General features: G+C 47.5%; 1 protein-coding gene across 5 annotated transcripts in view; it reads right to left on the bottom strand.

The window, feature by feature from the left end:
- The window catches only part of LOC105694666 (eukaryotic translation initiation factor 4 gamma 3), a 77,820-nt gene that overhangs the window by 13,935 nt on the left and 39,145 nt on the right, over nt 1-24,740 (bottom strand). For 2 of the 5 annotated variants that reach the window (XM_012415540.2, XM_012415544.2), the window contains exons 2-7: nt 19,628-19,989; nt 19,223-19,474; nt 18,821-18,941; nt 18,500-18,694; nt 16,313-16,506; nt 13,962-15,123 (exon numbers count right to left, since the gene is read on the bottom strand). In XM_012415540.2, coding sequence (XP_012270963.1) covers nt 13,962-15,123; nt 16,313-16,506; nt 18,500-18,694; nt 18,821-18,941; nt 19,223-19,474; nt 19,628-19,989 — 2,286 coding nt within the window. Of the gene's footprint in view, nt 1-13,961; nt 15,124-16,312; nt 16,507-18,499; nt 18,695-18,820; nt 18,942-19,222; nt 19,475-19,627; nt 19,990-20,144; nt 20,940-24,740 lie in introns of those variants that run through there. The other 3 variants (XM_012415543.2, XM_012415541.2, XM_012415542.2) reach the window with 3 other exon arrangements.

Here is a 24,740-nt window from a genome sequence, read left to right as displayed (position 1 = left end):
AGGGAAAAGTTTTATTAACGATTATAAGCGATTAATCCGCAAGGATGCCACTTTCATATGGCCTTAACCCTTCAACTACGACATAGTCGGATGTGGAGATATACCACCACCTGTATGGATAGCTAATACTTCATATGAATTCGATATTTTCATTCGCCGCTTTGAATACATGGGAATAAAGGGGGCCACTATAGTAGCGCTTCGTAAAAAAAGCGTCGGTCATGCGGAAGCCACTGTAGTGGCGTTTCGTAATTAAAGGGTTAAGAATCGGTGGTGCCAGGTGCAGGCCGAGGATCGGAGACGCGAGCGAACAGCGAAGGTGGTCTCGCGTAGCGCGCCACGAAAGTGGATCGAGTAAGATTTAGCGGAAGCAGGTCGAGGTGGCTAACTCGAACTGGCATATATACGCGACACTTACCACTGAACACGTCGCGCAAACCAAATCCGATCTCCTTAAGGTGAAGTGAAACCCTCCTCAAATCAGTCAATTCGAATACAACCCTTTTTTTTAAGGATATCATACCAAACCGTCCGAAACTTTGACACATAACTCGTGATCATCTAAGAATTGTCCTGACACATTCAAAGTTTGGATTTTTCAAAACAATGTATCCTTCGAGCAGGTAAAGATTCGCCGTTTCGTCTCGCTCGGTATCCCGGGCGCACGCACGGCGATCCGCATTGCAACGATCGCTCGCTATTGGCTGAGTTGTCAGCCAATCGCAGGTCATATCCGGGGACTAGTGCGCTAGGTCGCAGAGCCCGCGACGGCAGCGCCGCGGCCGGGACGTGAACCAATCGGACGGCGCGGAGCCGCGGCTGTCGCCATGCGACCGGATTCGCGGGCGCACCGGCGCGTGGCCATGACCTCGTGCGTTCTCTGGTGAGCACACATTTTTGCGGTGATGCGCGCACGAAGGCCACGGCCTTTTTGGAATTGGCTATCGGCCGGCCGGCGCGAGCGTCCTACAGGACGGAGGGACGAGATTGATACAACAGGAGGAAGGTAAACTGGAACGCGAACTTCACATCGGAGCGATATGGCTATGAAAACGAACATGGAAAAAGAAACTCAACTCGGAGGAAGAACCACGACCATGGACCACCACCGAGCTTAAGGTGATGTGAAAGTGGCTTCGAAGAGGTTTTGTTTATAAAACTTTTCTCCCAACTCGGCTCACCGAATAGTTTCAAACCTTACAACGTGAATAGGGAGACTATAAGGAAGGTCCTGAGACTCATGAAATTTCAACTCTTTTCAAATTTGTTTATAGTTTATAGAAAATGAAACTTCGCGAGTTTCTACATATTCACGTTTCAAAGTATGAAACGACTTGAGATAACCAATTCGTACAAAAGTTTTATGAACGATTGAGCTTCCGGATGCCACTTTCATATCCCCTTAACACGTTAAGCGCGGCGTCAGTCCTTGGGAACTGACACGGCATCAATTTCCTATATATAAAAAATAAGCTCAGCAAAATCGGTTCCACGCTTAATCCGGAGGGAGGAAACTCCGTCTCAAAATGTCTAGGTCACCGCTCGTAGCCTACGGAGAAGAGGACGGGGAATTTAATCTAGAGCGGAAACTCCATCTCGAAGTCTGGCCAGACCGCGGACGCGGCCCGGTGAACTCGGAAGGGAAGAGCACGAGGGACTTCACCTCGAGGCACCAGACCCGGGGCAGAGGAGCGCAGGGAATTTAATCTAGAGCGAAGAGACTCGCGGGTCGGAGCGGCCAGACAACGGTCGCGACTCGCTGAACCCAGCGGAAAAGCGACCGGAATTTTACCTAGAGAGGAAGCTACACGTCGGTGCGCTCGCATCGAGATATATCCACCGGACCCGAAGTGCCGCGGGGCACCAAGAAAGGGAACTTCATCCCGGATACGTGCATTCAAGCTGGCGATGCGAGGAGTCGAATACTTCATCGGCGTGATCAGGGTTGGGTAAATATAATACGTCAAGTAATATACATGGTTTTCTACGCAGGCACGAAGTACATTACCCCAAACTAAACGTGCAAAGCGCATGCGCAATATCGTCAATAGCCAATGAAAGTCCACCTATTTACCTCTAAGAGAGATTCTCATTGGCTATTAAGGGGACTGCACTTTACGCCTCCACAAATCCGCGCACATTCGAAATCAGCCTTGGAAATTTCAAATCTATGCATATACGTGCATTTGACGTTTCTTTATAACGGCTGATAATGGCTATTTGAAGTCGTAAGATTTGTAACCAATATTTATATCAAAATGTATTAAAGTGGAAGATCAAAAAGTAAATTATGGGATGAAACAAATCGGCAAGATGGCAATGAAGAAAATGCCTTCGGCGCAGCGAGTCGAGTGTATGACGGGGAAGGCAACTCGAATAGCGACGATTTGAGTAAACGAATACTGCCTGGTTGATAACTCGGTAACTCACAGGTGGACCATACCAATTCTCTTGGTTCTGACATACGTGCAGTACACAGAAAAATAAGACACGTATTTTTACATAAGTGCTAATTCGCAACATTAACGGGAGAGAACCACCTCCAAAATGGAACACCAAAAGCGACTTTTCAATACTCTCTAAAACAGAATTAAATACGATATATTGTTGGATTCGTTTGATAAAACTGAACTGCGGGTGGTCCAGTCGGGAAATATTCCGTTTACGAAAAAATGTGAAAAAAATTGTTTTCGAAGGTTCACTTCGGGGACGGTTTCTCTCCTTAAATTCGCGAAATAGCACGTACAAAAAAAAATACGTTTCTCTTATTTCTCCGTGTACTACCCACATGTCAAAACCAACAAAATCGGTGGGGTACACATGGGATACTTTCCTTGTCGGTTTCGCTCTCTCCCTAGTTTCTCGTTTCTTCGTAACGTACCTCAAATTATCTTAAAAATGACTCGAGTTGACTCGAACACGCGGTTCACTCGAGTTTAACGAGTCGAAATGTTCGCATTTCTAATTCCAAGCGGAGTCGGATCGCGAGAGAACGGCGAGACGAGAAAAGGCGGGCGAGGAGTCCCCGACACGGCGCAATGATCATTCCTCGAGCGACGTAATCGTGAATATTCCATTATCGTCATCGAGGCTGCGGTAAAATTCCACTGGTCGCGGCCCGCTCGTCACCGATAATCGGCGCGAACGCCCGGGCGGGGGGCACCGAGCGAAAGCCGGGAAATATCGAATTCCGTCTGTAAAACGCGTCCAAAAATAAAAACGCTCTCGCGCCGTAAGTGTGTCCACGAGTACACCCACGAAGCCGCGGACCTCTCTCTCCCACTGCCGCCTCCCGCTATACCTCGCTCTCCTTTCCTCGCCGCTCCCGCAAGGCGCATGGCGCGCGCGACCAACCTATTTTCCTTTTCCCTTTGGACGTCGACTACATGTAAGCGGTCTTTAAATCATGAAATATGAATTAAATCCGGTGGACGCGACTAGAACAAGCGGATTTTACCTCCGCATCCGCATTTACATTAACCCATTTCTCCGCCCGGGGATAAAAAGTACCCATAAGAATCTGAAAGTAATTCCCCTTCCGACGGTATGTCGCGAAGGTGATTTTTCCACGTTCAGCAGCGTCGACTCCGTTGAAAACCGCGAGAAGTACGACTGGCAACGAGCAATATAACGAAACGGAGTGCAAGTACCGTCGAGGGAATCGACTGTAATGTCAGCGGCAAACGGGTTGCGTACGAAGTTTATGTTTCGATGGCGTCAAGCGGTCACTTTTACGTCATTTGAGAGGTAAAACACCTGTCGAAATCTCGAAATAAAGGTGCCCCCCCCCCTCTCCTTCCGTTCGACACGGTCTCGCTTCGATAAGTAACCGGTGATAAGTCATTTACCCGCCTCTCCTCTAACTCCGATTATGATATATCGGCTTACCGACAGAGAACCTCGCACGCGTCTCAACGGCTCCCTAAAATCGAGACTTTCCTTGATCAAACTGTCCCCTTCCCCTCCGCCTCTCTAGAGTGAGACAGAGCGATTCTGGTTTACGAAATTGTTCTACGAGACGAATCCGAAAAACGATCCACTCAACGTACAATAATATTGTAATGTCCGCCCTATTTTCCATTAATAATAATTGTTTCATTTAATCTGTTGGATGACGCGCCTAAATCCCGCTGTTAGGCCGTTATCAGAGTCTTCCGCTTTTACGTTCTGTTAGTTAAGGCTGATATCCTATTCAAATTTGTAAAATCCATAACGCCTTCCGAGAGAACTTCGACCAAACCAATATTCCACTTCTTTTCCTAAGAACTCGAAATCTTGTACTTCCTCAACGACTCTTATTCCTAAGGAATCACCATCCCAAAGTTCCCGTCTTTTCTCTCCTTTATTATAGATTTCTCCTACGTTCCTATTGGCTCTCCATATTCTTCCACTACTTCATTTTTCCTCTCTGCGAAGCAACAGCAATTGTTCGACGAAAAGAAAGACAGATTTTGACCAGACTCCGGCTTGTAAGGACAAGTAATAGAAATAAGACTCCAAACTCGTTCTCGTCCGCTCATTGCTTGTGGATCCATTACAATATATATCCGCTCAAGAATCACTATCTCTACATTTTTAAACAGTAAAATAATATCGAGCCCATTCTGCGGCCGCGTACACTTCATAAGCCACGATTAAAGGGATGTGAAAGTGGTATCGGAAGAGTCAATCGTTCATGAAACTTTTCTCCGAATTCGGTGTACCAATTTATTTCAAATTTTCCCACATGAATAGGGAAACTCTAAGGTAAGACCTGAAAGTCGGAAAATTTCATCTGTTATTATAATTGTTGAAAATAGCTATAGATAAATTATCTTAAAATTGAAATTTCATGGGTTTTAGGACCTCCCTTACAGCCTCCGTATTCACATTTATCAAGTTTGAGACGATTCGGTACACCCAGTTCGGAGAAAAGTTACATAAACGATACCTCCTTTCCCCACTTTCACATCACTTTAACCCAACCGATCATCTCGCCATTTGACGTCATCCCCACCACCACGGAATTGGTCAGATCCCGTGCGCCTTTTTTTTTTTTTATTTACAACTCCGGCTACAATTGTCAGAAATAAATCATTAATTCCAAAACGAGAATATCAGTCCCTGTACTCTGTAGAAGAAAGCGGTTAAAACAATCAGTCGAAATTCGAAAATGACCGGGGCATTCCGGAGCTCGGACGTGACCCGGCTGGGGTTAAGAGCGACCGAGAAAATAGGATAACCCCTCCTGAGGATCCTTCTCGAAACGACAACGTAAGCTAGGAGGGGAAACCACCCTGAGCATCGCCCCGTCCTATCGGGCGATCCGAACAAAGCCATTCGAGATAACGCACCGTCCGTTCCTTCCGGCCAAGTTTCCCAAGGAAGACGAGAGAGAGGGGTTGCCTTCGTGGGCCACGTCCAGAGACGCGTCGGCTTTTCGACGGCGTCCGGGTCAGGGATCGATACCCCCTGAGCCACGTGGTGGTCCAGGACTCGGCACTCGGCGGCGACTTCTTCGATATTTTCCGAGGGCGTCGGATCCCGAGTTAAAAAGGGACGCAACAAAGGGGGTTCGGGGCCGGCACAGGTCGGACCGCATTCTCGAGCCTCCGTTAGTCTCGCGCTTAGACCATAAATATCTAGACCTCGCATACCAGTGGAAGGGGTAAACTCGAATGCCACTCGGACCGAATCAGATTTTAGACCATATATTTATGTAGACCGCCTTGCAGTGAAAGGGGTAAAAATGAATGTACCAAGTGGTCCCGACGACTCACCCACACAGTTAAAGCCATTCTGCTTACTGGATATCTGGGAGTGGGAGGTCCAATGCGAGGTCTATATATACGGTCTAAGGTCCCGCGACGCATCCAACATGGCGGCGGGCCCCTCTTTCTGCGGGCGAGCAAGATGGCGGCCAAGATGGCGACGCACGCGCCCGCGCCATGCGTCCTTCCGTGCGCTCGCCGTATGCTCCGCAACCTGGCCGGTCGGACCGTCGAGGAGGCGGCCGACCCCGAGAAACCACCGTTAAAGGCTCTCCTTGGCGAGCCGACCCCGTGGGAGGCCATTATGCGTGTGGGTGTGCGTGCACTTTTACGCGACATGTTACACCCACGTGGAGAAAACGTGGTTGCTAGGCAGGAGCACACCTTGCCTTTCGGGGCAATTAAGACCGACTTCGGATATTCGAAGATATTCGAAGATATTCGAAGATATCCGGATATTAGAGGGGGCGACGTAGAAGAGTTACGGATCGGAGCTGGACGATAACCTTTGATCCTTTGTAGAAACACGAGGCACCAAAAGTGGGCGAGGGATCCGGCGCTTCCACGCGTCGAAAAATCGCCCATTTCCGGTTACCGAGAAGAATTATCGGGCGGACGAGGGAGAGGCGGGTCTCAAGGAACGATCGATCCGGTCGTCGGTATTCCTGAAGGTGTGCTCGCGTGCCCGGCCCTGCGACGGGGAGCACCGACCGAACGGCGCCGCGAAAGGGATTTCTCTTCGTGACGAGTCCCGAAATACGTGTCCAGCGGCCCGATTCGAGCAGCCGGAAAGCGAGTTGAACGTAGTTACCTACATGATGGCCGGAGAATATCCTTGGTCATGGCATCGGCCTCGTCGGTTCCAGGTCCTCGGGGCTACGTCGACGCACAATTTCCTCTTCTCACGGATTCTCCGTAATTTCGACCGCGAAATTATCCACCGACGTATTTATTATCTCTCTCAAGGTACGATTTAAGCGATTTATCGAGCACTGCTGCACACGCGCGACATACGTAGTCGAATTTAATTTATTAAATAAAGTTAAATTAATTAAAAAAAAAAAAACGTGTAGAGAGCGCTTGTATAAAAATCGCGTGTAAAGGACGCTAAAGATCGTTCGGTATAAGTTTAAATGGGTGTATATATGTATAAATAGTTGCACGTCGCGAATTCACGAGTTGATAGAAATAAGCGTAATGGTTGCTTCGCGGATGGAAATCTCGAAAATTCGGAAGAACGTTCGACCGCCAGTTAAAAGTGAGGTTATGAAGGGCGAAAACTCGGAGCCCGGGTTATTAGATGGCACAGGGCGCAGCACGTGCTGGCCTCTGAGCACTTGGAAATTCCTGAGGAAGAAGCGTACCCGGCATCGTGCCCGACGGTCGCCCCCTCCTCGGCCGGCCTCGGCCTCTCTCGACCGTCCTCGGCCAGTTTCGGTCGTCTCCGGGCGCCACGGAGCAGCTCGACCGGCCGCGGAAACGCCCGAAGACGTCCGAAGGCGCTCGAATCGACTAGCCGGCGATCTGGGCTAATGGCGTCATCCCGTGAATCGGAGTCGTTCGCTATCGGCTCGCTCTTTCTCCTTAACCTTTCCGCGTTTCTGCTCCGTTCCATTTCGATGGCGCGGAACGCGCCAATGAGGGATCGAGGAACCGCTCGGTACTTTCGCAAGATAATATGGCTTCAACGGCCGAATTCAACATACGAGTAAATGAAGGATGAATCCGCGTGGTCGCCACGCGGTCGGAAAGAAAAGCTTACAGGACACCGGCCCTGGAATCGTCGTTTCCTTTGACAATTTTCACAAAACCATTGTGATATTATAGGGAGCTGTTCGAGAATGAAATACTCGCCACAGTTCGCAAGACGTTATCACGTCGCACGAATATAACTTGAATATGGATGCATTAAACCGAGACCCCGGAATTCACGTGTCCATATGGACAGCAGCTTTTAAGCAATTCCCAAAAGTCCTAAATACATTATTAACAACTCTTAACCCTACCAGTAAATTTAACATCGCTTGACGTATACCAGTGACCTCTCTCTATCCACAAATTAAAATCGCAAACTTTTAGTGTCACACCCTTGGAGGAAAAAGTAGCGTCTCCATCTCCTGTTATCATTCCACGTAGTACAAAACGACTTCCCTCGATACTGAGGCCAAGGTCTCCTCGAATCCAGGTAAACATCCTCTACGCTACACCCGAGGATAGATTTTTCCACGGCATGAGCTGCGATTAATGGCGCCAACACCCACATTTCCCATCAATTCCTGGTCCAATTATAGCGAGGGGGGAAATAGTCTCGAAGCATCGACTGTTTCGGCTAGGAAAGTGTGTCGCCGTGTCGCCCAACTCACCCTTCTTCTTGTTCCCCATCTTGAAGGTCGAAGGGTCACGGGACGAGTGAAAAAGATTCTAGGTCGTAAAGTATAAGACTGTCTCGATGAGACGCGACGAATCACGACGAAGGCACGGTCAACGGGAACGATCGAGCCCGGGCTCGAATCTCCGACACTCGTAAGGGTCCGAAACCACGCGGCGCATCGAGCGTCGCATTTCCGACAAACGGGCTGAAGTCACGCGAGGTATCAGTTCGAACGCGATCGGCACCGGCCGCGGTCCCTAATTTCCTTAATTTCCCTTATTTCGTAACACGGCGTTAACCAGCTTCGCTAAAGTACAACACACCACGTGGTCGACCGCGGAAGCGACACCCGGACGATTGGCGCGCACAAACAGAATTACCAACTGCCTACGGGTCGCCCCGCGAATTCCCTAGAATCAGAGGAGCGGCACTGTCGTTAACAGGGGAGAGATGGCGTCGCACAATGGGTCCCCGAAAATCGGGTCCCCTCGGTGGTACACTCTCGCTCGGGACGTCTCTAAGGGAGCCGGCTTTTACCGGGCGAGATGCTTATCGACGCTACAGTTTCTCACCACTTTCCCAAAGTAGGAAACTACGCTCGGACGGAGGAAATCGTTCACTGGAGAAGGAGAATAGTTTAATGAGCATGCTTCTTATCCTCTGTGAGACGTGTCCGTGAAATTCTTCGCGTGGAATGTTTCTAAACTCGCGTACATGCACCACGTGACTGGTCGCGACGCCATCTTGGTTTATCTAAACGGTAAGTAGGAGAGCAGGGAACGTCGATTTCTCGTGAAATTTCGTTGCATTGAGTACCATGTTGCGGATCAATAAATGACCCTTTTGGATTAAATACGCGGATGTCGAAACTTCTAGCAATTTCTCGTTGGTGTTTTCGAAGAATAATAGGATATTGTGACGTCGGTAAGCTCTCGCGGTGAGAAGCCTTTCTTCAAACCCCCTCGGGTACGTACGCTGCAGCTTCGAGATTGCACCGCCAGAGTACAGGACGATAGCATTGGTTTTTTTTCCCCCCATTTCTAGATATCGGGGCAAAGGGGATTCTTTACTACGGAGTTGTCCGTTGGCCTACAAAATCCCGCGAGAAATGAAATTTTCTACCGCAGCAATCAAAATTTGTATAAAATGTAAAATTGTCGGAACGGACGAGTATCCTCCGTGTCGCGGAGCTCTTAACCCTTTGCACTCCTTTATCAAGTGTGACTCGATATAAGCAATCGACGTCTCAACAAATGGGAGTGCAAAGAGTTAAATTCACCGCAGCTATCAATCATTCTGCTGACCACGAAACTTTGCTCCCCCGAGTAAAATAAATATCCCGGGTTGTAAAACACGCGACTCTAACGAGACGTAAATTGCCACGGGGTAAAGGCGTTTCCACAAGCTCCCAAAAATAACATCAGAACGTGTAAAGGTCCCTCTCGTGCAACGATCCTTCACGACCTTATAAAAGTTCCGGCTCTAGCGTGCTCGTAGGTAACTACGAAAGTTTTTTCCAAGTTACCAAGATAAACAAGGGCGTGACAATGCCGACGATCCTAAAACTCACCCATAAGAATCTTATTTAGTGGTACAGTAATTGTGACTTAATCCGTAATGATAACGTTACAGTTGTCATTTCCAAGGAAGATTTCGTTCAACACTTAGAAAACAATAACTTTTCTGACAATCAAAAAAAAAAAACGCCCAAAAGACCTAATAAAATAAAACATAAATTCCCTGGAAATTATCCGGCCAAATTTGTAAGTTCATCTTGAACAGTGGACAAAACATGCGAGATCTAAGCATCGTCGACCGACGAATAAGGTGTTCCTAATTCTAGATTAGAGGAATCTGTAGGTTAGTTGACAGATTGCGGAGATCGATCCCAACTAGTTAACGTGATCGTTCAACTTCAAGGCACGAGTTTTTCCTCTCTATCTCTGCCAAGACTCCGGGGTCCGTTACAAGACGGACATTAAGTTATCGCAATCCGGCGAAAGTCGAATCACCCTGGCGCGAAGACGAAGTCGTGCGCAAGCAGTTCGGTTCTCCGTTTAACCGCGTCCCGTTGCGCTATAGCGTCGTTACGTGTAGAATAGAGCTTAACGGTAGCGTGGCGTAGCTATTGTCGTGGATCGCGCGCAGCGTCTCCGGCCTGGGCGAGACCTCGCCGATTTGCCTATCCGAGGCGAACTAGGGCTTAACGGTAGCGGACATTTCGCGAAAGTAAACAGAGAGCGGCCGCACAAAGGACGAGTAGTTACATAAAAAGACATATTGCGCGCGCGCCGCCCGGCCGTGTATTTATAAGCGGGGTCGCGTGCTCTCTCGTTTGCGGGACGCGAATAGAGCGAGTCGCGTGCAACCTCCGTGCCCGGTGAGTGCGCGCGCATCCGCAGCTCTGATTGGCCCGATGGGGTGCGCGCGCATCCGCGGCTGTGATTGGTCCGAAGGGGGGCGCGCGCATCCGCGGTTGCGATTGGCTCGATGGGGTGCGCGCGCATCCACGGCTGCAATAGCCCAATGCCGCTCGTCCCACCGTCCTATTGGTCGACGCGGTGTATCTTGCGACCGAAGTCCGACTGAGCGCGTTTTTCGTGACAAAATGCGCCAAATTCTGTGCAAACCAACATTTCTTCGACGGAACCCGAATCGGAATTTAGGTCCAACTTAGAACCTCTAATTGGAAGCCTTAAGGTGATGTGAAAGTGGCGTCGAAAAGGGTTTGTTTATAAAACTTTTCTCCCAACTCGGTTTAACGAATAGTTTGAAACTTTACAACGTGAATAGGAAGACTATAAGGAAGGTCCTGAAACTCATGAAATTTTAATTCTTTTCAAATTTGTTTATAGGTATTTGAAAAATAGTTTATAAAAAATGAAATTTTGCGAGTTTCAGGACCTACTTTAGGGTGTTAATATTCACGTTTTAAAGTATGAAACGATTTGAGACATCCAGATCGTAGAAAAGTTATATGAACGATTGAGCTTTCGGATGCCACTTTCACATCCCCTTAAACGAGTTTTGAGATAATATAAAATAGAGTAATTTCTATGTAATTGAGGTCCTTCTTTAGACCTTAAAAGTGGTAGATATTTCCATCTCTTCACCTTCCAGGTCTAAAGTGGGTCTTAATTCGAATAAAGTAGAGTGTTCAAAGTCAAAAGTAGGACTTGAAAAGTGAAACAGGATTAAAGGAAGGTTTACTTATATCGTTTTCAGCTGGTTGCACGAAATAACACTAGGGTAGAATATTACCACTAAATGTGTTTGTCTGATCAGGGTTGTACATACTGTGCCAGGGTATCGCCTTCGGTTTGACAGTTTCGGGTTGGTGGTGTGTACTCTCCACTCGATTTGTTACATTTTTGCTCCCATCGCAGAGAAGAAGTGGGGCAGAAATGTAATACAGCGACCCCCGTTAACGACCGACGCTAATATTTGCAAGTAATTCTGAAATTGTTAAGCTCTTCGAGGTGAAGACGAGGACACGGAATCAAAATCGCTTACAATAATGCATGAAAACGGTCACGACATGGACACGAAATTTCGAAGCTTCCCCAAATTTTGTAATTTTTAGCAAAGCATTCTTAAAAGTTTGCGTGTCGACTCATATGGCAACACTACTGCGGACGTAACAAGTGTATACGCGATTCAATACCGATACCGTTTTGGTATGCACTTGCACTGTACTCGTGTAATACCAGTGTAAGAAAACGTAGTTCAGTTGAAAACGCTAGGTTACGCAGGTTCAAAGTAGGGTCCAAATTTCGACTCGAAAAGCGAGCTTAAACACAGTTTTGACCGGTTGTCCATCTTCGACGCGTCGACGCGCCGCACTCAGTGCGACCCCGGCCTTACTAGCGCGGCGACGGTAATCATACATCAAGACGCGACGTCGCGAATTTCGCGGTTGGAGGGGCAATGCAAGTCAAGAACGACGTTCTGCTCGCGTTTATTCGTTTCGCCGCGACCCGGTGACATCGTCCATGCACCGTGGAACAAAGTTCAAGCGAATCGTGAAAGAAACGGGGGGCAGTGGCCCATCGCTTTGGAAATCACGTATTCATTTTGAATTGTCTCCCTGGAGACTTATTCCTTACCCCTTATCGAGAAAACCTTCGTCATTGTATTCGAGGACAATGAACAGGAAAAATCTGAATTGCGCAGCCGCGCCACGCTCTCTCGTAATTTTAATGCCCTTTTTTTTTTCTCTCGTATTCGACAATCCTCACATGTTTCGATGAATTTCAGAATCCCATACCCTCACACGGTATCCTAACGGCAAGTAAAATGCATTTAAATGGATAGAAGCCAGGTTATTCCGAATTATAACTTTCACGATTGCACGCTAGACGGTGCCACCATTCCTTTGATAGTAAACCATAAAGTGACATGAAAGTGGCGTTCGAGAGATCAATCGTTATATTTATATCTCAATTAAGAGAACTTATCATGGACCCATGTTTGAGCGTTACGTTTTCTAGAGCCTGTCATTTTTTCAGATTATTTTCTTTAAACTGTACCGCGTGAAAATGAAGGCCCTTAAGAGGGTCCTGTCGCCGACAAAAATAATTGCTCATAAATAAACGTTCGTAAACAAGTTAAAAAAAAAATGAAATTTCATAGATGTCAAGACACCCCGAGTCTCCTTAATCACGTGATAAAATTTCACATGATTCGATACACCCAGTAGGGAGAAAAGTTTCACATACGAGACCCCTCGGATGCCACTTTCATATCATTTTAGACCTACTCAAAGATCCTTCCCTATCGTGATTACGGCCGAGGGGGATTAGATTCCTTATTATCCCATTTAAGGGGGCAGCGCCTTGAGGAAGTGTGCGAATCCCGGCGTGGACGGCAAATTTTCTAGGTAAAAGTGAAAAGGCTGCGACGTCCTTGGGGAAACTCGTTCAAGGCTTTCGTGTCGGCGACACCGGTCGCGCGCGCGGCGGGGCGTCGGGGCGTCGGGGCGTCGGGGCGTCGGGGCGTCGGGGCGTCGGCGCGGCGCGCGTGCCGCGCCCTGGTGTTTGACGGCTGAACAGGAAAGTTCGCGTCACGCGCCATTGCCCTTACCGTTGCCAGGCCGCGTGGAAACCGCGAGTACTCAGGAGAGCCCCGCGGATAGGAATGCGATAATCGGCTGGACCGATTGAAACGCGACCGAGCAGCTCCCGGGTGCCCAATGGCGGATGCAACGGGGAGAGAGAGAGAGAGAGAGAGAGCAGCGTTAACAGATTTTCCTTTTCGGCCGGTTTCGCAAACCGAGTTGCGCAACGCGAACGGGATTTAACGCGGATGAAATACCAGACACGCGCGAATAATAATGCACGCACCCTCGCGCCGCATATCGAGAGCCGATTAATACGGCGCGAAATCATTTCCAACCAACGTCACCCGTAGTCACCCGTAGTCATTCCGTGATCTGCACTTTCTCGCCCGCCGCTCCGGTTTCGTAACCGAAGCGCGCCGAGCGCCTACGAGAGCTCGAATTTCACGTGACATTTCAACGCGCGCATTTTGATGGAACAATGCCCCCCCGTCCGGGGCGTTCTCAGTCTTCGTCGCGATAAAGGAACGGATCTTGCAACCTCCGAGGTACCGGCTCGAGATCCATCATTACGTCGGGTTATGCAATTTTGTATGTAGAAAAATGATAAACATTGAGGTTCCATTAAGTTATGGTGAAAGGACGGAGCCTCGATACTTTGCCGATCGTTCCGAGCTCACCTCGGAAGCATGGGCCAAGATCCTGCCAAAAATGGCAACGCACCCCGTGAACTTCTTCCCATTACCGTGGAGCAAGCGTAGAATCGATAAAGAGGGAAACTCACCATCGGCCGCCTTTTGCTGGTGAGAATGATGCAGTTGAGGCTCGTTCTTAGGCACTGTTTCGAGTTCCTGTTTCTCGACGGGACCTTCGCCGTTGGCCTTCCGGTGGTGTTCCGGGGGTGGCTGCGTAACCGGGGCGGCCGCGGACGCTCGGGACTCTCGCTTCTCGTTGGACTTCCTTTCGCGCTGCTCCTTCGGCGGCATCTCGGGGACAAGAGCCGCGGGTTGGGTCGCGGGTTGAGTCTGTCCCTGAGATTTCCTACGAGGCGGCGAGGAGCTCGTGGCCGTAGTTTTGCTGACCAAGCTCGGAAAGGGTTCCTTGGCGGGTGCGGCGGTAACCGTGGCAGTGGAGACGAGGTTCGGCATCGCCACCGGGACCGAGGAAGCGACGGGGACGGCGGCAGCGGGGGCGGCAGGGGCAGTGGCCGTCGTCGGGGCGAGGACTTCGCCCGCGACCGGGGCCGGCGCGGCCGGAACGGCGGGCGTCGTCGCCTGGGGGACGCTCGGCGTCGGGACCACGGCCTTCGGTTCCGGCTCCTGGGAGGAAACGCCGGCCGTAGCGGATGGCTGTGCAGGAATAGGATCTTTGTTGACATGGATTAGGCTAGGGTGAGAGTCCTCGGGGAGGGCGACCTTCGGCTCGACTTTGGGCTCGACTTTGGGCTCGACTTTGGGCTCGACTTTGGGCTCGACTTTGGGCTCGACTTTGGGCTCGGCCTTGGGCTCGGCCTTGGGCTCGGCCTTGGGCTCGGCCTTCGGCTCGGCCTTTGATTCCGCTTTCGATTCCGCCTTCGTCTCGACCCTCGGCTGGAACTCCTTGGCCGGGAACTGCAGAGGCTTTGACTCCGGCTTGGGCGCCGAGAGGGAAGGCTCCGCCGCCGGCTGGGTCAGGCCGCTGCTCCCGGTGGGACCTAACGACTGGCTACCGGGAGTGGGTACGGTTTGCGTGGGCGTGGAGGGGCTCGTATTGGACTGACTATTCGTCTCGTTAGTGGAATTCGTTTGGATCTTTAGATTAGGAAGAGTTTGAGATACGCTCTGGGAGGTGGGAGGAGTCGCCGGTGCGCTAGCCAATACCGGGGATTCGGACTCCGACCCCTCGCCGGCGATCGACTTCGCGACCATCGCCGCGAACTCGAGAGCTATCATGTCACCGCCGGTGTTCTGCAACAATCACCAAACCTGAGTGATAGACGATTACGTGGCTCGAACCTTGCGGACTCAGGTATGACAACTAAAAACTCGCTCCAGACTCGAAATCATAGATTGAGGAAAATCGAAACCCTAGCGACCCACCGGAAGGAAACTAAACGCCGAATTGCAATCATACGACCGTTCCTTCGAAGCCGACGAATCGACCCGACCTACAAAGGATCCGCGAAGGCCAGAAGAATACGAGATAAGTAACCGATCAAGCTACAAGCTACAAGAATCGTTAAACTTCGAGTAAATCCAATAATGATCGGCGTGGTCGAACCTTTCCTTATCTAATTAAACATCTTTACAATTTAAACTCAAAAGCTTCTTAAAACATGTAAGCGATATAGTACAAGACCAACACGAGACAACAGACGCGGCAGTATGAGAAAATCTACAATGCACGTATTTAATAAAGGAATCGTAACAACCGATATAATCCGTAACAGTAAATTTTGAAATAATATGGTGAAAATCAATGCGAAAGAGTAAACCTACGAAACTATATCGTCGAGTCTTCCAAGTACTCTTATTCACAACGTAAACTTACTTGCTAATTGGAAACACTATTTATGAACAACGGAAAGAATCGGCTAAAGTTGTAAATTATATAAAAGCCGTGGCTCTTGGCTACAGACGTTAATTAACGTTAGCAACTGATTAGAAGAGTTTCGTGAGCACAACTGCGCGCTAATTTACAACTTTTCTAATTTTGAAGGTAATGTAAAACTCAGGGTTCTCTCCCTGAGGTGTATTTACATGCATCTTCGAAGCAAGGTACAAAAAAGACATGTAAAACTTCTTTATTTATCAAAGAAAAGCATAAGAGTTCAAAATCGGACAAAATTCTCAAAAGTACACTTTAAACACCGCGTATTGAACTCTCACGACCTTTTTCGAGCAACTCTTCATATAACACGTTATTGAATAACCGTTTTTAATTTGTTAACTTCGTGATAGATTTTTGTATCTCGAGGGTAAACTATTAACACATTTTAGGGAGTATTTGAGTTTTACATGGCTGTGAACGATCGCTTCGAAAACGTCGAGACAATAAAGAAGTACTTTGTACATGAATTAGTAACGCGTGGGTTCTTTGATAATTTCGGACAACTCTTCTAGACAATTGCAGTCTCGATATTCCGTTCGCACTCACCTGCGGCTGTGGAGTATCGCGATTACTTGATCCTCCACTTTGCGTGCTCGTATCGTCCTTGTAAATTTCGCCGCTAATATTTCTTCCCGTTCTCGGGTCGACGATGTCTATAATCCTTTTTATCCTCTGCCTTTTACATGTAGCCTGGTTATTCGTTGCACTCGCTGCTCCGCCATTATGTCCCGAGTAAACTTCTTTAATCAAACAAATATTCGAATTATGTAACACCTTAAGGGATAGCACACACTAGTTACTGCACAACATAGACGCTCGTTTCGTTTCAATTATCTTATACGCGTATTGACTCTTGACTAGATGCATTGTGGACTAAGTGATATTATCGACTATTCTTAATCTTTTTACAAAATTAGATCCTTGAGCTCCTTACAGTGACATGAAAGTGGCGTCAAAGTGGTCTCGTTTATGAAACTTTTCACCGAACTGGGGGTACCGAATCGTATCAAAATTTACGTTATGTGATCTGGAGACTGTAAGGTCCTAACACCCATGAAATTTCAATTTTTCTTTTTCTAAATTTGTTTACAGACATTTATTTAAAGTTTGTATAAAAAATGAAATCTCGTGGGTGTCAGGACCTTTCTTAGAGTCTCCGTATTCACTCGGTAAAGTTTATAACAATTCGGTACATTCAGTTCGGAGAAAAGTTTCACTAACGACTGACCCTTCAGATGCCACTTTCATGTCACCTTAACACCTTCCCACTATGCATTTATCTTTGTATAATTTCATCGTGTCAGTAAAAATGATAACATACTGGAAGTAATATAATTATAAGGTGAAGATTCATTTGGCTGACTTTGGAAGTCGATGAGTAAAAGATAATCGCCTCAAACGTGTCAAATTTAACGGTAATAAATTAAAAGTTAAAGATTAAATAATTATAGCTTCATACTAACAATAAGCTACAAAGATGATTCTACCGTATAATGCACTGGAGGATTTCAAAATTGTTTACAAATTTTTATTTTACTTCGAGCTAAAAATAATTGCCATCACATGATCCTCGGGAATCTGCCGCACACTAATGGAAAATATTTTAAACTCACGTTAAAATTTGCTGAATGTAATTAACATATCGTTGAAATTCCTAAATATTTATTACGTGCTCGATGTTCTGTCTATTTGTATGACCCATTACCGTGAATTTCTTTCGTAACACTTATCTGACACGATTATCTGTCACCGACGACGCGTATCACGATTCCATTGACGGTATCTTTCAAACCTGTTAAGTCTCTTCATAAAATGAGATTTGTCAGCTTTTTTAACACGATTCGACCTCCATACTTACCGTAGTACAATTTATACACGCCATTACTCGCGTACATACTGCTGTGTACAATTGCCCTCGAAAGACTAGTACGAAACACCGTTTGGAGTTCTTACCCTTTGGGAGTCGGACACTGACTGACTGACTATTCTAAAGGCAGGTAGATGGTTTCAGGTGCAAATACCTAGTCGGAAGGACCAGGGAACAAAGACGAGACATCCGGCGCTTAGAAGTCAAGTAGGAAAAGTCGACTTTTCACGAAACTCATAAATTCTCAGAATAGAAAGTTCTAAGAGATTAGCCTACCGAGAATTCGTCCACTTTTAAATGCACAAGTTGCACTTGGGAAATACGAAATATATTAATATTAAAAATATATTCTGTATATAAAAAGAAGTAAAAAATCCTTATTTGTCATTCTGCGGAAAGGGGTCTAACCAACCAATAAAGTGTATATTTTTTGTCACCTTGAAATTAAGATTAAAAGCAAAAGCGTTCAGTTTAAAACGTCGTACAAACATTGTACTATAGAAATATATAATTAATTTTAAGGATGATTCGAAATTTATAAACGGGACCGTAATTATAGAATTAAACTTGAAATATTGACATCCTTACATATAACAACCCTTTTTAATGTTTATTAACCTTTCAGTAGTCGTGCTCTCAGCGTATCAGTCCGATGTAAAATTAAAAGGAAAACCCCATTTGTCACCATATTTGATTTTGAGTGGACCATCTGCTGGACCAAATTATATACGAGAAGTCATACAATAATACTGTAATAATTAGTACCATCTTCGCGATTATATTTATATTAAATGATGTATTATAACGAACAATATTTATTTTGAATACGGTGGGAAGTTAAAGGCCCCCATAAGTATGAAACTTACCAGTCTGAGCGAGAGGTATTGGCATTGGAGGCATAGACTGGGGTTGCTGTGTGGGTTGATGAAGTGTACCTTGAGGTACCACAGGAGCTCCTTGGGCACCGGCCAGCGGGCCTGCGACATGTTGCGCTCCACCACTAACAGCACCGCCACCTGCCCTGCTTAAATTTAACTGTGAGCTGGTCGGTGTGTAATAGTCTGCAAAGTAGAACAAATTTTAACGTTTTCTAACGAGCCATAGATGGTAATCTAATGAACATAGGTTTTGCAGGAGACTTTAACTCCTCAAAAATGATCAAATCGTCTCTTAGGACGAGTACTTACATCCGGATTGTGGGGCGGGCCCCGATGGATATCCGTACATGCCTGTCGTTAACAGGGGTGGAAAAGACGGGTAAAAAGATGGAGGTTGATGCGTTTGATGTCTTTGAGGTGGTCCAGGAAACTAAAATAGAAACCAGACATTTATCACACTTTTGTACGTCGTAGAAAGTGATAGTGTGTGAATCAGTCGCAACAGTACAAAGACACATAGGGCACCACAAGACGAAGCCAGTCCTCATTAACCCTTTGATATACTACCCAGGGAGTATTTAGTACAAAGGGCCAATGAAGAATTTCTACTAAAGAACCGACAACATCCAATAGGAAACCTTGTGCTTTCTTTGACAATAACTGTAAGATGACGGATGAATGATAATAAATATAAAATCAGCGGTACTTAACTACTACCTGAATGGGTATTTGATTGGAATATACGGTCTGCTGATGCGGACCAGTATGTACGCCGACCTGACCCGGAACGTACATAGGGCTTGGTTGCACGGCTATACTGGCATGGTGCGGATATGCAGCCATAGGTTGCCCTCCGCCACCGTTTACCCCTGGCATGCCAACAACTTGGGTCCCACCACCCCCCTGACCACCTCTGTGACCGATACTCCTAGGTTGTTGCGGCCGAGGACCCTGGTAATAACCCTGCGAAATAATTTTCCATTGATTTATAAAGGTTAAAGTGCAATGGATACGCTATGCATTACTTCTATTGAAAGCTAGTCCATATTTTCATATTACATTAGAATACATCTACAATTTTAAAAAGCCTATGACGATAAATTAAGTGGCGTATACCTGAGAGGTAGGTCTTGTTTGGTTCTGCATGTATACTGGCTGCAAAGGTGGAGGTGCCGTTTGAAGATGAGCCTGTTTCCCCATTTCTTGAGGCGATGGGGTGTGTACAGGAGGAGTTTTAGTAGGGGCTGGACCCTGCGACTGTTGGGATTGAACTCCTGGCGTTTGAGCTTGCGGCGGAGGTTGCTGCCCACCTGACGAAGCTCCAGGAGGTATCCCAGCCGTCGACTGCCCTATAGATTGTAAACTCCCTAACGGAGGAGGTCCTCTGCCTCCTTGTACAACGACGTTGCCCCCTCCTCCACCCACCTGCCCACCTGGCTGGGCGCCGTAATTTTGTCCAGGTACATGAAAGTCCGATCCTGGAATCAAGAAAAGACAATCGATTAAAGTTCATAAAGGCCTTTCAGGGGTAATCGTATCGTGTACATCGATGTCTAATCTCCAGAATATCAACCTAAACGTCTCAACACCCATCGAACTTAAAACTCTTCGATCGACGAATCATTACACTGACCTATATAAGCATTGGCAAAACCATATGGATAGCCATTACTGTCGGTGATATTTGCCATTCTCCGAGCGACGTACCAATGGATGCTTATGCCATCCCGGCAGGGAAACTTGGACTCGCAACCTTTGGATCGTTCGTATTGACAAAGCAAATTCTATCGACGATCACAAGTTGAATCGATCCACTGTCGACTGAAGGCTTCATCGAAAGTCTCCTATAACCGTTTCCAGATGTCAAGAACGTACACCGATAAAATTTAAACTGTAACCTTTCTACGTCAAAGTCAGTCCGTAAGTTCCCCCTAAAAGTTAAAATTCGTCTCGTCGCGACCGTATCATGCGAGGCCCCACATATTCCGATCGGACCACCGTAGCGTGGCCTCGCGAACTCTGGTCGAGACCCAGCCACCCTGGGTTTATTCGTTGCGTGTTTGGCACAGTGTTTCCGTCCCTGCTGTCGCTCGCGATCGCGCCAGACCGTTGGAGAGTGTCGTCCCCGACACTCGTTGCGCTAACTCCTACCGAGGTTAGCCAATAGGTTCGATCGTATCCGCGAACCGGAAGCTCGCGTAATATCAGCGAAGGCAATCGCTCTCTTCGACGAATGGTCCGCGTGTCCGCGGTGTTTACGAGATACTTCGCGAACCGTGGAAGGAGCTCGCCCAGGACTCCGAATCACCGTCGTCCTACCTCCCTAAATACGAGCCGGTCGAATCGAACGGTGCCGTCTCCACGTAACGTCCGGTAAGCAGTGCAGGTATCAAGCGAAATTGTGAGGTACGTTCAGCGCGAGGACTAGGCGGTCGGCCATGTTTGCACATGTGGGCAGGGACCGGAGCGGTGGCGCCATCTCTCGAGTTGCGGACGCATCGATTGCCCGAGAAAGGGGGGCGAGGCCGTCGAGCCAGCCGAGGCCGATTCGACCAGCTCCGTGTCGACTCTTGAGAGCGCCCCGGGGCGCGTTATTCGCTTCCTGGGATTAACAAAGTTTCACTCCAAAATGCACCTCAAGAGCCACAACGCCGTTAGTTTACGTTAAACATATTATTTTACAAATACGAGAAGCAGATTTAGCCCTCAAATCAAAACTTATAGGGGAACGCAGCACATCTTGCTTTTAGATAATTTATCCTATCCGCCGTTTTGAAATTTAATAATTTTACCGAGTTTCTTAGTGTTTCATCACTCCGCAATTTTCGACGCACATATTTTTCATATACTTTTATTTAAAAGTAATTACGTTCTTCCGAAAAATATTTCAAAGTCGTTGTATTAGGTATTGCATTGACAATGCTGATATAAAGTTTTATTTATCTTTCATTTTACCTCTGTCCCGGTCTAGTGTTTATTTTGTTTTTATTTTCTTTCGCTGAAGGGCAACATTCAACGGCATTCGATCAAAACTATATGAAAGGTTATGCACTTTTACTCGTAACTACGGTGATACACTAGCGGACATGAATGCTTTCCCATCGTGCACTGACGAGACCATACCTGCAGGGAAAGCATTTATATTCGCCATGGAGCCCTCAGGTTTGGAAAAACTTCTATGGTGGGGGGAAATCGCTTAGGGATGGCGATTTTCGGGCAATTTTTGACCACTAGAATTTCTTTCAAGTTGACGCAGTATCTGAATTACAAATGATACATTCGATGGCGTTAACATTAAATTATCTTGGAATCTTGTAATACATCTGCATAGATTATCTATTATAATATAAACAGTTTTATTTGTAGTAGCTACCCTTTTTGCATTAGTAAAATATGCGATCGAAAAATAAAAAGTATAAATGTAGCATGTAAATCAATTGAGCAAAGATACTTTTTCTTTGTTACTCATGAAGTGATAATATCTGTAACGCCAATCACATAATTTACCGATACAACAAAAATATAGCTGTCACAAATAAAACTACATTATAAAAAATAATCTGCTCATGACAATGGGAAAGAGAACATATCGAATAATTAGAAGAGACGTTACTAGGGTTACAATGGAAAATGACTTCCCGCGAATTTTCTATATTTACTCCAGTGGAAGTAAAACTCAACCCCACCATTAACCCGAGTTTGTCAAAAATATATAACGACGAACCTGGAAGTTACCCTAGGTAATGCCGATGACAAAGAAATCCAGAAAATTTATGTTACCCCGGCACTTTTCCTTGAACAAGGTACAATATCCCCATTCTACATAAAGGATACTCGTGGCCATTGTTTCGTTATTAACCAACGCAGGTCTGTTTTTCGTTGAAACCGGGAAAGTACATTTCAAGTCGGATTTCCACCATTTGGCTTTTTCAAGTTTTATGAACCTATCAGAAAGGTAGGGCAATTCGAAAAAAGAAATCGGCATTTCCAAAGCCTCCCAGCGTGGGGTCACAATCCTCATTGCAACGAGAGAATAGCAACGGTCACTTCGACCAGGTCAACGTTTCCCAATTAACCTGAATCCCAGGTAAGTAGCCCCCGACCTTCCTATGCACCGAAATTCAGCGACAAATGATTTACCTCGCCCTTCGGGTCAGTAAGCGGTGAATAAGATATTAGGAAAGAGGCTAGGGCTATTTGGGAGCAACACAAAGTCGATTCGAGGAAAGAAAAATAATTCTCTGAACGTATACTAGGGCCGTATTATCGCCGAGAAGCCCTTCACACTTGTCGTCGGTCGACAAGAGCCAATAAGCGGCCACCGGAAAAATGTTGAGCCGTGCTTGAAACCGACCGTCGAATCTTCCGAGAATCTCGGTGCTCAAATTACACTTTTCCATCGGCCAATCGTGACTTCCGTCGCAATGTCATCGCTATCAATGGAAATATGAGATTGTTGCTCGCGATGGCTACCAAACGGTCATAAATTATCTGCTATTATGTTCGTTCCTCAAAGAGTTAGTTCTGTTGCTAAGACCGAAGTTCCACCGAGCGCGTCGGATGTCACACAGAACGCGACGCGTCAATGCGTCGAAGTTGAAAAACCAATGAAAATGGTCTATAACCCTGTACGTCACTTCCCCCGCGATTTTGATTGGTCGTTCATCCTCGACGCGTTAACACGTCGCGCACTGTGTGACACGCGACGCGTTCAGTGAGGCTGAGTGGTGAAACGCCCGTTGGCCCAGGTCGCGATGCCGGCTGCACAACGGGTGATGCTCGGCATGGCGAGCGTCACATCCGCCCCTCGCCCGCCCGGATGTGACGTAGCCGCTCAATGGAATCCTGCGAGACGAGCGCCACGCCGCCGACACGGATACGCGGTCTTACGGGGCCCTCTTTCCCCCATTATCGCAGCCTCGGTCGGCAAAACAGATTCCGTTCGCCGACCGCGCCGCCACGGTGTCCATCCGACGGTGAAACCCAAGTCCATTTACGAGGCACGAATGGTTTCTCTCGGACAATGATAGCCATTGGTAGTAACCATTGGCGGTAGCCCGCTATTAGGATTTTCGGATGACAGGGATTTTCCCGTAATAACCAATCACGTGACAACCGACAAGATCATCGAAGCAGGAAGAAAATATTCGAATTCCAGAAATATAGCAAGAATGTGTAATATGTAAATAACCCACGGAATAATTCATTGAGACATATGAGAAAACCTGATTACAGAAATACAACGTTCTCGTTAAAATCGTGTAATATGCCTGGCCGCTCGATGTATGTTATTCCTTTCCAGAAATGCGGCGTGTGCCGACTGAAATGAACCGGAGGGTTGAAAATATGTTTGCGACCGTGACTTTGGGATTATTCGCGGAGAGTTTACAAGATACAGTTCACCGAAACGTGAGAACCGGACGGCTTGACCGTGGGACAGTCGTCAAGCAATCGCGACGACCCTCGTGGACAAATGGATTCCATTCGACCTTCCGACCTCGCACCAGTCATCGCGTTCCCGTCTCGAGCCGCTCAAGCGGTTCCGCGAGTCCCTAGAGAAAAACGAGCCAGCGCAGTTGTGCCCGCGACACGTGTTCCAACACGCGTTCCACGCCACACGCGCGGTGGAAATAGCCAACGAGGGAATAGTCCGCTTCCGTTCGCCCCCCCGACAGCGAAATGACGCAGCTGGCGGTAACGACAATCCGTGGATAAAATGTTTCTTGAACTTCCTGCATGCACGGGATCTAAAATGCACGAGAAAGGCAAATGGACATGTGCATAGTTTTCCCTACGCGTTTAATCACATGCCGAGACAATGGCAGAACTCTGGTTTCACCGCGCGAGTCTTCTCTGCCGTAATTATCTTCCATGACGGAACGGCGCTACGGGCGCTACGGGCGCAACGATGCCATTAGACGAGCGGACGTCCGCTCCAATCAGGACGCGCGCAACCCCGGGATGAATGGATCGCGAGACGTGGCAACGTCGGCGGGTATCGATCGATCACGCTATTGGTCCGCGGTGACGTCACAGAAGCGACGAGTCGCCGCCCGAGGAGAAAGGTGCGCGTAGCGCTGTGCGCGATGACGTCACGAGCCGAGGAGAACGCATCCGCGGCCCGACCTACGTCCACGACTGCGTCAGCGGTCGGCGTACGCGCCTCTGGTGCGCGACGTCGACGCGCGCCGATACCGACCTAACGCGACCCCGCCTGATGTGCTCGAGG

The sequence above is a fragment of the Orussus abietinus genome, unplaced genomic scaffold (assembly GCF_000612105.2).
Source record: "Orussus abietinus isolate OABI.00-Male unplaced genomic scaffold, Oabi_2.0 scaffold48, whole genome shotgun sequence".
NCBI classification, from domain to species: domain Eukaryota; kingdom Metazoa; phylum Arthropoda; class Insecta; order Hymenoptera; family Orussidae; genus Orussus; species Orussus abietinus.
Note: the sequence above shows the minus strand (reverse complement) of the source record. Positions and strands in the feature narration are given on the sequence as shown.